The 12180-nt window shown below is 40.9% G+C and overlaps 1 protein-coding gene across 3 annotated transcripts in view; it reads right to left on the reverse strand.

Moving 5' to 3' along the window:
- KCNIP4 (potassium voltage-gated channel interacting protein 4) overlaps positions 1-12180 on the reverse strand; it is a 528135-nt gene that overhangs the window by 106275 nt on the left and 409680 nt on the right. For 2 of the 3 annotated variants that reach the window (XM_044389744.3, XM_044389745.3), the window contains exon 2: positions 2935-3059. In XM_044389744.3, coding sequence (XP_044245679.1) covers positions 2935-3059 — 125 coding nt within the window. Of the gene's footprint in view, positions 1-2934; positions 3060-12180 lie in introns of those variants that run through there. The other variant, XM_044389746.3, reaches the window with a different exon arrangement.

A 12180-nucleotide genomic window follows, 5' to 3' on the forward strand; every position in this document is an offset into this window, starting at 1 on the left:
AAAAATTGGGGGGCTCTGGCAATCTTTACAAACAGGGGTGATTTGCCATGGTGAGCCTCCTTTACATCAGTGTGACTGGCTTTTTTTTTTTTTAAAGATTTTATTTATTCATATGACAGAGAGAGAGACAGCCAGTGAGAGAGGGAACACAAGCAGGGGGAGTGGGAGAGGAAGAAGCAGGCTCCTAGCGGAGGAGCCTGATGCGGGGCTCGATCCCAGGACTCCAAGATCACGCCCTGAGCCGAAGGTAGACGATGCTCAATGACTGAGCCACCCAGGTGCCCCCAGTGCGACTGTCTTAAGATGTTGGTAATCAGTTTATTCTATTAATAAAAATATATTGAGTTTTAAAAGGTTTCATTAAAAATAAATAACCCAATTGGTTCCATGGAAATGATTTTTTGATCTTAAGAGCTTGAGATAATTGGTGTTCAGGAAACCAAGAGTAGTTGGTTTGCTTTCTCTGAGGCTAAGCTGGTTCAGATTGCTGCCATCCTGTTAAACATGGGTGCCACTGCCCTACTTTCATGCCTCTCTTGATATAATTCAGGGTATATTTACTAGAGTCATACATTTGACTAGGGAAAAACAACCCCAAATGAAAAGAACAGTTGTCTTTGACTTATCAGAGACATCAATTAATATTTTCTGAGTAAAATGTGGACTATTTTCTGGTAAGGAGGATGTGAATATGCTTTGGGCACATTCGAGTCTGATGGACATTTGTCTCATGGTGCAGGATGGGGGGGGGACAGAAAAACTGATGCAGAGAGAAGAGAAAAAGAGAAAGGAAAGGGGGAGAAATGAAAGAAAAGAGACAAGAATCGACATGGAGAAGAGACAAAGGAGGTAAAAAGGAGGGAGAGAGCACAGGAAGAAGAATTAGCACAGGAATCAGAAGGGTAAGAAAAGGGGAAAGAGAGGGGCCTGGAAAAGAAGGAGAGGAGAAGAGGAAGAAAAGAAGACAAGTAAGCAAAGACAAAAATAAAAGAGCAATAAAAGTGAAGGAAAATAAAAGACAAAAATAATCGAATGCAGACGTCAGAGCCTGGGCAATTTCTGTGAAGTGCCACTTGGACAAGACCAACCTGCAGAGATGCTGCCTCTGGAGGTTAACGATGGCAGTAATCATGACTTCAATTTGCAACAAATGGTACGAAAGGCAGCCTGACCCCAAATGGAGAGAACTTCAGTCACGGCAGTGGAGTGATAACGTAGCAGGGATGCTGAGAGATTGGATGAAATTCTCCTTTACTTGACAACCATTTTGTATCTGATTGCTGCTGCCAGTGGTCATTCCAGCTGTTTTTTTGGTAAGTGTTTGCTCTTTCTGCACACTCTGCAGCATAGACATGACTAATAATTCTCTAGCCGCATTTCCAAAGCCCCCTTCTCTTCATGCATGTTTATTTTACACGTGTCATCTTGATAGATTGCACATCAAGACTCCTTTAAATGAGAGTCCTCTCCGTGTGGAGCAAGCGCCTCTCTCCATGACATCTCCCCTCTTCCCACCTAGTCTACCTCCACAAAAGCCTGGGTGTTAGCAGAGAACCAGCTTTCAGAGTAGTAATGGGGAGAGAAAAATTTAGAAAGCCTGGGCAAGGAGAGTGGTAAGAGCAGAAATGGGGTGGAGAGAGACACCGTGGAGTCAGAGAGATAGTGGAAGGTTGTGTGCAATATGCACGATGGAACTCTACAAATATATTCTGAAAAGTCAACTAGTGTTACACATTCTCTGAGTAAACTTTTGTGAGGATACCCATGGAGGAGGCAGAGTTTCTCATTTGGTCTGCATGAGGTTGCACTGGGGTAGCAATTGAGATGGTCAGAAGAGGCTGGAATTAGCAGAACTCTTTGGACACTATAGAGTCGACAGATCATGGAATGGGGCTGTTAAGGGGAGGACTTCAGGAGGGATCAATGCAATTTAATTTGGATTTCAAGGGCCACCTGCAGTGTAGCTAGTATGGTTTATATATGTGTAAGAACATGATACATGTTGGCCTATGTATGCCATTTGATACGCAATCATTTGATACTTTTAAGGATGAAATGTCTTTTTTTTTTTTTTTTTTTTTTAAGCAAGCTCCATGCCCAATGTGGGGCTTGAGCTCACAACCCTGAGATTGAGTCACATGCTCTACTGACTGAGCCAGCCAGGAGATCCAGGGATGAATTGCTTTCAAATAAATTCATGACAAGTCTTCTCTCCCTACATGGAACAGAAGCTCCTTGAATATCTTCTCTGGCTTTTGAATAACCTACAGAATCTAGTTTAATACTAAACACATACCAAGTACCGGACAAGAGTGTGTCCCTGATCAATTGTTTGGGCCACTCATTGTCTCTCACCCTCACCCTCTGGTACGCATGAACTATCACTCCTTTTGAAGATGATTCCCTCAGGAAGGAGAATCATAGGTGCACCTGGACCACAAAGAACAAGATGCAAAGACCACCTACAGACGCTTGTGGTCTAGAGTCATTGGTAGCATGTTTTTAAGAAACTTAGAGTAACTCTTCTCCAATACTAGGAATGGCGTTCCTTGATGGGCCTTAATCTATAGTCAAGATTCAAGTCAAACATGAGACTATAGTTCAATAATAAAAAGAGAATTGAAACTTATTGAAATGATGTCATTACAGCCCAAAACCAACCAACCAAACAAACAAAACATACCAAGAACCGAGTTGAGTATGCCTTTCTCTACTTATCCTTGTTTAATGTCCACCCACATTGTATGAACGTTGGTGTGCCAAAGTGACTCAAAGTCTAGTGGATATCGACAGTGTTCACATCTAGGAAAGATCTGTGTGAAATGTGCATATGATGGGGCCCTCACAGAACCGTATGTTTTCCCTCATTCCCTCTCACTTCTCAATGCTCTGCTGAGAACAGTGTGAAGGTAAAGTCAAAAAGAAAGTTCTTACATTCTTAAATCCTCTGTAAAGAATCTGGAGTTCCTTCTTGGTAAATTTGCTCTGGGCTTCCAGAAGTTCCAGAGCCTCAGGCCGATGCCGGACGGTGGCCATCTCCAGTTCATCTTCCACGCTGTCTGTGGAGGAGAACCAAAAAGAGGCTGAAGAACAGTCACAGGTCACCAGTGCTTATACACAACGACACAGGAAAACAACGAAACGTTTACTGGATATCTGTGATTTTTCCAGAGGAAGTATTCTCCTACTGCCTAAAGGAGTCTTTGCATTTCCCAGAGTTAAATAACTAAGCCTAGACAATTCCACATAATCTTTTCCCCCCACAAATTCTAATCATTAGATATTACAATCTTAGTGTTTTTATAATACAGTTTGAAGAGTGCACAAAATCACGAATAACCTTAAACCTGGACTTGGTATATATGTACCAAGTCCAGGTTAGAAAAATGGAATTTCATTTAATGACGATCAGTATGACCCTATGTATCACACAACTAGGAGGTAGGACTCTGTTAATACTCTCTGAGGATTCCACTGAAATCAAATGTTTGGCCTGGGGCTACAAATAAAGCAGCCGGGTCAGGTGCTGAAGTGAATTATCAGCTGCTGATTTGACTGATTTATCAGCTCTCATAAACCCAGTCTTCCCGGATGCACTCTGGATGGACTGGGCCTGGGGGCACTTCTGGCTAGACCCTACTCTGAAGCCGAGGGAGTCTATAGCACAGATAAATTCTAAAACATTGTACTTTCTTTTGTGAATTGTACTTCAGTATAATTTCTGAAAGATGCTCTATGTAAAAAGAATTTAAAGAATTTGAATATATAAATATTTCCCATATAAATTTGGGAAATGCTGTAAACGCTAACATAGTCTGGGACCAAAACTGTAGAAATTAAAGGTTTCCAGGGGATCTGCAACAAACATTTCTGTTTAACTTTGTTTAACCCAATTGACCCCAAATGGTATTTGTCCAAAGAACCCTTTCTCCCCACAAGTCACATCTGGTAACCTCTACATATTTGCCCTCAGATCCTGTAGGACTCTATTTGGGAGGTGTTGGAAATATTAGGATCTGGGTGCTCAGGTCTCAAAATATAGCATCCTTGATTAATTTCATCTTTTTTGCAATGGGGACCAATGGAGGCCCAAGAAATTCTTGCCATTGTCCAATCCATACCTTGGCTAAAGAACTCACCAGGAAGAGAAGCATCCAGGCCCAGCCCTGAAGCCATGGCTTGCTAACCTCCATTATGTTCCTTCCTCCTAGCTACGGATTTCCAACTCAGATAAGTGAGGCTAAGGAGAAGAGCTTTTTCTCATCAACTCTGCACCCAGGGCGTTTCAATTCCAGTCTCATGAGTCAGTTGGAAATACAGTCAATCATTGCCAAAATCACATCATTCTGGTACTCAATGCTGCCTTTCACTAATACCTGTACCTACTTCTTGTCCTGTCTCACTAGGTGCAGTAATGGGCCAGAGCTCTCATAGAGCAGGGATAAAGAAGTTTCTGCAGAACCCTAATCCTGGGGTGTCCTAATGGGCTGCCCCCAAGTTTACAAAAGACCAATAATAGCAGTGAAACAGGTACTTGGAATGGTTATGTTTGTCAAAATGAGGAAAAGGGGATAAAAGCAGACATTTGTTTTGTACTTTTCATATTATAATAGTTTATTTTGGAACAGTGAGATGGAAAAGCTTCAGGATAGTGATGGATGGATAAGAATAATAGAAGGGACATGAGAAGATGGGAAGGCCAAGAATAAACTCGAGCTGACAAGCATAAAATTGATGCGAAAGTAAGCGAGATACGCACCTGAAGGATGTGTAGAGGCCTACGGGTAGCTGGGGAAACGGCAGTGAGGCACTCACAAATTGACCTCAGGTTGGGCTTTATGGGGAAAATCAAAAAAGCCCAGATGGGGCTCCTTCAATTTTCTCCTTCATTCACTGGAACATTTGAGCAGAATGGGTTGCTTCTACTCATTAGATCCTGAGGTTAGAGGGGAGGTGCTCCCTAAGACGCTGTTGTTATTGTAGTTGCCAATGCAGAAATAAATGCCCTGGAACAGACCTGATGTAAATAGATAATGCCAGCTAGAAAGACGCTGCTTTTCTGAAAAATACCTTCATCTAACCTTCTTTTGAGTCGATTACAGTATAATTCCCTCAGCTTAAAATGTTTCTCTTTCTTCTTTCCACCTGTTGAAATGTATATATCTCTTATGATCTAATTTAAATATTATTGCCTCCTCTCTGAAGCCTTTCTAGTTTGCTCCACCATGCAGAACTGGTAGCTCCCTGGACAGAGTTCTCACATCCTACCTATCTCCCATGAAGCATGCAAAACATAACATTATGATCTGTTCATGCCTCCCTTCTCCATTGTGAGTTCCTTGATGACATGAGCAATGTCTTGCAGATATGTATATCCTCTGGACCTAACAGAGTCTGGTACCCCATTGTCACTCAAGAATTATTTGGTGTATGAATGAATGAATAAATGGATGAATCAGTAAACAAATGATGTTGTTACTAAAGTTTCCATTCTCTTGGAGCCCCTTGAATCTTAGCAGCCCTCTAGAAAATTATTGCTCAAACTGAGGTTTGTGGACCACTGGTAGACCTTAAATGCCTTCTTCGGAATCGCTGTGTTCTCCATGCCTTATTCAGAGAAACACAGCAAAAGCAAAAGCAGAGGAAATTTTAATCAGATTTTCTGAGTAGTCTTTCAATCATAGCACAACCTTCTCTAGACCCAGTGACCCTTCCACTGGAAAGAAACAAAACAGCACATTCCCTCCTTGGCCTCTGTAACCACACAGCAATCTGAACCACACCACCAACACACTTTCTTCTTCCAGCTGTCACAGACTTGCTGAGGCTGAGACGGAGAAAAAAGACCCAGAGCCAGAGGGTCAGTGTAATTGAATTAAGTGTGTGATAGAATGAGCATCACACGCAATATTCAAAGCACCACACTTGAAGCATCTGTCTGTGGACTCTTGTTTTCCCAGCTGACTAGTACCTTACTTCTAATGACTCCTACCTGCCAAAGGGCTGTTTCTATTTCTAAGAGGCTGACAGGCTCTAAAAACCTGAAATCATCAGCAATCACCAGCAGACATTAAAAAAAGCAACACCACCTAACCCAATCAAGACTGATTCCTGAAGGCAAACTCTGGAGAGAGCAGTATGATTCTGCACGGGACCTGAAATTCGCGAGTTGACTCAGCCACATTTTAGGGGCATGCATTTAGGGGGATTTTATTTTATTTTATTTTATTTTATTTTATTTTATTTTATTTTAACGATTTTTATTTATTTATTTGAGAGAGAGAGAGAGAGAGCAAGCATGGGGAGGGTGAGGGGCAGAGGGAGAGAAGACTTCCTGCTGAGCAGGGATCCCAATTCGGGGCTCCATTCCAGGACCCCCAGATCATGGCCTGAGCTGAAGGCAGACACTTAACCAACTGAGCCACCCAGGTGCCCCTTGGGGGAATTTTAATACAGCGTTTAACATTTATTGAGCCCTTGTTGTACGCCAGGAGATAAGCTAGGTGCTCTACTGATGTAATTCTAGTCCTCACGGTAACTCCACGATGAGGTATACTTGTTCTTTTTTTTTTTTTTTTTTTTTTTTTTTTTTTTTTTTTTTTACACATGTGATACTCGGTCTTATAGAGGTGAAGACATGAGTGACCAGATGTCACACAGGAGAAAGATAGAGCCAGGATTCACACCCAAGTCTCTCATGCCAAACCTTATGTTCTTTCTACTTTGTCACATTCTCTCTCAACACCAACAGAAATAAGAATGATAAAAATAACATATTTATCTCCTCTCCTTTTCTCTACCGTCAAATGTCTCAGAAAAGTTGACAAGATCCACTGGGTCCAGTGGATCTCCTACAGTCTGACTTCTGGCACCATTATGGGTGGAATTTAACACCTTAAAATGTGTATGTTGCGGGTGTAACCTCCAGTATGGCTGTATGTGGAGATACAACTTTTGAGGAGTTAATTAACGTTAAATGAGGTCATAGGGACCCTAATCCAATATAACTGGTGTCTTTATAAGAAGAGAGAGAGAGATACCAGGGATACACACACGGAGAGAAAAGGCCATGTGTAACCACAGCAAGAAGGCAGCCATCGCAAGCCAATGGGAGAGGTGTCAGGAGAAACCAACTGCAGACATCTCGATTTTGGGCTTCCAGAACTGTGAGAAAATAAATTTTTTGTTCAAGCCATCTAGTCAGTGGCATTTTGTTATGGTAGCCCTAGTAAGTAGATACACCCACCTATATTCAAATGACACATAACAGTCATTAAAGCGAGTCTTCCTGCTCACAGAGTTTGTCCAGTGAAGGCTGAACAGATGCAAGCCCATCATATCACTTAATCTTTACAACACCCTTCAAGAGAAGGATTTTCATCCCCATTTTAGGGAAGAGAAAATGGAGGTTTGGAAAGTCTAAGTAAGTTGTTCAAGGTCAAATGGCTAGTTAGTAATGAGGCACACAGGTGTCTTTAGCACTCTAAAGTCCAATTTTTTAAGCATTCTGCTGAGATTATTAATAAAAATCACCACTGTATAGAGAGCTTTGGCTCTAAGTCTGGCTGTGTATTATCTCATTCTAATACTGACAAAAATGCTGTCAGAGACCTATTATTGCCCTTATTTTACAAGGAATAACTAGAACTCACAGAGCTTGAATAATCTACTCAAGGTCACATTGCAAGGAAAGGACAGAGCTGGGTGATCCCTGGTTTTTTAACACCAAAGATCATGAGCTCAGTCAATATGCTATTTTAAGGGATGGTAACAGTTATATAAATATTATATATTATTATGTATATATATAATGTATATTGGTATATATATATATATATATATATATATCTCCAAAATCCTAGAGGAAAAATGATTTTAGGCTGCCAATGAACCCCCAATGCCTCAGAGGAACCGTGCCTGCGTGCCTTGGAGAGATCACCGCGGTGGCAGTCAATGCTGGGCTGATTTAGAAACAAATGGAACAAGGCGTAGAAGGGTTGCTATCTCAGAGCTGGAAAAAACAAAAAGACTGTTTGCTTTTATACATTTTACCACCGAGAAATGTGTGGCTAAGATTAAAACCAGGACCAGGCGGGACCCTGGCCACCTGAATCATCTCCGGGGCTCTGCCAAGATTTAACTCCGCGGGCATCTTGCTGAGTTGCTAATTCGGTGCTGCTTTTGCATCCTGAGACAAGCTGAATACAAATCGCAGTTTAATTCATGTATCTTCTAACAGATTTAATTTTAATCAGACAACTAATTCCCAAACCCAGACGCCCTTGAGCTTCCCAGCTGTCTCTTTTTGTTATTTGTTTCTTAGACTTAACTCTCTCAGGGCCAAGGTTGTCCTACGTCTGAGTAAACAGTCCCCCTCAGGCCGTGACACAATTGGGCTAGAAATTGGAGTTCGGATCACCTGGGAACAACTGGATGAGTTTTAAAAATAGGCATCTTTCTCCTCTTTCTCACAACTTCCCTTCTACAGCAGAAGTTTATTACAGCCCAACTTATAATTATGCCCATCTGCCTCCATCCAAGGTCAAACCATACCCTCCGGAACATAACTGCAGAACATCTTGCTTTGCAAACAACTATGAGCGTGAGGTCTGCCTTCCTAAAGCAAGTGTTTGTAAACAAGGCCTGTGAGGCTGAAATAAAGCCATTTTCTAAATAATGTCCCCCCACTCAGAAATTTGGTTTAGAACCCAGCCTCGGTACACAGAGAGGAGTCCTTGCTTCATCATAACGTGGGGCACTGGGAGGCCGCTGCCTCATTCCACCTAGGACCGGCCAGCCCCCTAGCCAGACCCATCACTCTGACGGTAGTGTGTTAGTTTGGCACACTTAACGTGCTCCGTAAAAACATGTGAAATCAATGAATTACTATCGTAAGCCTCCCAAACATAATGGATGAATCTACAGGAGGTCCATTTCGCAATACAACGTGACCCTTCTTTACATAGCATACCCATTTTTCATTATAAAAGATTACAAACACTACAACTTTAAAATTCTATTTGAGCTGAAATTGATTTGTCTAGCCAAAGATTCAGCTGGCTTGACTTATATTGCTTTATCTCATTTATGAAAACATCCTTTGAGTCTTTATTCCTAATGTTTATGCTTTATTAAATTGGTTTAATAGTGACTTCGTCAGTGTGGCAATAAAATCATGATGAGGATGATTACCTCCTAATGATATGCTGCGTCTGGTTTTAGAAGCTTGGTCCAGTGGCAGATAGCGGAGGACGGTTTGATGAATTTTGCTCCAGGTTTTAGATTTACACTAAATACCACTGGGAGATTCTTGACTATATACATTGAAAAGTACTTGTGAGAATGTCTAGAATAAGGAGAAGATGCTACTGTTTTGTTAATGCTCACATCTGACCCAGCAGGACAAAGATCAAGCGTCCAGGTGAAGATTTCGAAAGCGATTGTACATGGTACCGATACAAATTCTTTCCTCTCTTTCTTCCTACTTTGAAAACTAGGATAGGCATTGAGAGAATGTCATATAGTCACAGCATTCCATTCCTTAGCTCCAACCCTCACTGTCCTCAGAGCGGTTAGCATTAAAGTCCGTTGAGGACACTGATTTTCAGAATTAAGGAATTCGCGTCGCACAGCTGATAAGTGGGGTTGCCGGGAACTCACACAAACCCGTCTATTTTCTGTTCAATCATTTGACTTGGTGGAGAGTTCAAACCTGGGACAAGCACTGTAAGCAACTGTTTAAACTTTGCCAACTTTAAATGCTTTATCTCAAGAATCTGAAGGCCTGGGAGCCCTCCTGACTCTTGCTGTGTTCACAACCATTCACCTCTCCACCCACCAGGAGCTATTTTCAGGTGCACGTGGAGAGCACAGGAGCAATTAACTCCAAGCTGATGGAGCACGGCCCACGAGTAGAAAGCAATCAATCCATCCAAAACACTGCGGGAATCCTAGCACATCCCAGACCACCCTAAACAACTAGAATCCCCCGCCGCCCGGTTTTTGTTAAGCAGACATGTGTGTCTTCAATTCTGGTCTTAAAAGTATGTTAGGACCAAAAAAACCCTTTATAATTAGTACCTTATCCTATTTAATATTCATATATCACATGGAAAACGAAAAGTATTTTGAAAATGGCCAATTATTTTGAACATCTTCTGTTAAAGGTGGTGGTTGGCAATGACATTGAAATTTCCATTTGAGGAGAACTTGAATTACTTTGCAATTTCATGACCGGATTCAATCACTTAGAAAATATAACTACTCAGAGGAAGATTGCTGGAGCTATTTCTCACAGCGATCATGAATGGATCGTCTCTACCTTATTTACAAACATAAATACTAACTCTTCATGCAAGCTTAGATTTTAAAATATAATCACCTAATTGGAATGCTTGTTATTAGTGTTAGCTGTATTATTACTGGAGCAAGTCATGTGTGACTCCTTATGATACGAGCTATTATTTCATAGCTGGTAGGGTCTTACTTGCTTTTTGGTAAATGAGCAACATAATAATGATATTGCAAGTCATTATACACAGAGAAAAAGTCTACAATAGACATGCTGGGGTTTGGTAAGAAGGAAACAAGGAATATGATTGAACTTACACATCAAGATAGACCCCAAAGATTGATAATCTAGTCAGGAAAGTTGACAGCTGAGAGGGAATACAATCAAAGAGAAAATTTATAAAAAATGGTGAAACATGGAGAGAGATAAGGAAAGATAGCCCATGATGGCTGACTAAATTAAAAATGCCCTAACAAAAGAGTTTCTCCTCAAGTTTGATAAGCTCCTTTTAGTTTGCCTTTAAAATCAAATAATAATAACAAACCACTTTTTATAATATTTGTTCTGTATAAGTGCTTTCCTTATATTAACTCATAAAATCCCCATCAGCACACTGTGGATACTAAATTATGTTCTACAGAGGAAGACACTGGCTCAGAGAGGTGAAGGAACTTGCCCATGGTCACACAGTAGCACGGCCAGAGTATGAACTCTGGATACTCTGGTTCCAGGATTCACGTCATTAACTCTTCTGTTGTTCTGCCTACTGTAGAAGGGGAAGGAGGATGGGGCTCCACTTATCTGGAAATCACAAACCCAACCTAGAATCAGGAATTTAGTAGCAATAGGGCTCTAGGCAGAAAATAGTTACCCTAGAACTGACTGTGGTTTAGAATCCAGCCCCTTCCCTTTGTAAATTTATATTCAGCTTTAGAGCCTTAGCACTAGCGGTTGTAAGTCAAAGGCCATGGCTCACATCAGCAGCAGATCTGAGCCTAGACCTGGCTCTCCTTGACTCCTAGTACAGTGTTTTGCCAAATGGCTGTCCCAATGTCCTATCTCAATAAGAGTGTCCCCATGCTTACTATGGCCACAATTTTAATAAGCTTTTCACTCCACTCTGGAAGCAGCTGGGGATGGGAAGGGAGGAGTACAAACTAAAAGAAGCCCATGAGTCACAGTAATAATACCTAATATTTGACAGCTGGCACTTTGGAGTGAACAAAATTATTTTCACTTTCATTATTATAGCTGACCCTCACGATTACGCTATGCACAATATTGTCACCCTGCTTTTACAGATGAGGAAATCAGGGCTGGAAGAAATGTAACTTATGAAGGACATAGAAACAGGAAGCTATGAGTGATGACTTAAACCTAAATGTACTGACTCTAAAGTCTAGAAGTGACAGCTGATGGCCTGAGAACAGAGGAGGGAACATGAAGCTGAAAAGGCACACGAGTATATTATAGCAAATAATAATAATAGCAGAGTAGTCAATGACCAACTTTCGATCTGGGTTATTAGGAACAAGCTTTGTTCTCTTTACTTTGATTCAGAAGATAATATGCAGGTGAAACATTTTTAAAATGTCCATTTAAAGCCTGATCGTAAAAGATTAAACATACGGAAATTTTATGTATTTATTTATTGTTTATTTATTTAGATATAACCATATATAATATTATACTAGTTTTAGCTGTACAACATAATGATTCGACCTTTGCATATTTTGCAAAATGATCACCACAATAAGCCTAGTTAACATTCATGAACGGATATTAACCAGATGGATAGAAATTTTATTTACATAAAGTGTAATGTTGGATTCATAAGATGTGACTGGGTTGTGTGTTGCTTTAGCAAGTAGACCGTAAATAGCTAGAAT

This window comes from Ursus arctos, unplaced genomic scaffold, assembly GCF_023065955.2.
Source record: "Ursus arctos isolate Adak ecotype North America unplaced genomic scaffold, UrsArc2.0 scaffold_9, whole genome shotgun sequence".
In the NCBI taxonomy this organism is placed as follows: Eukaryota; Metazoa; Chordata; class Mammalia; order Carnivora; family Ursidae; genus Ursus; species Ursus arctos.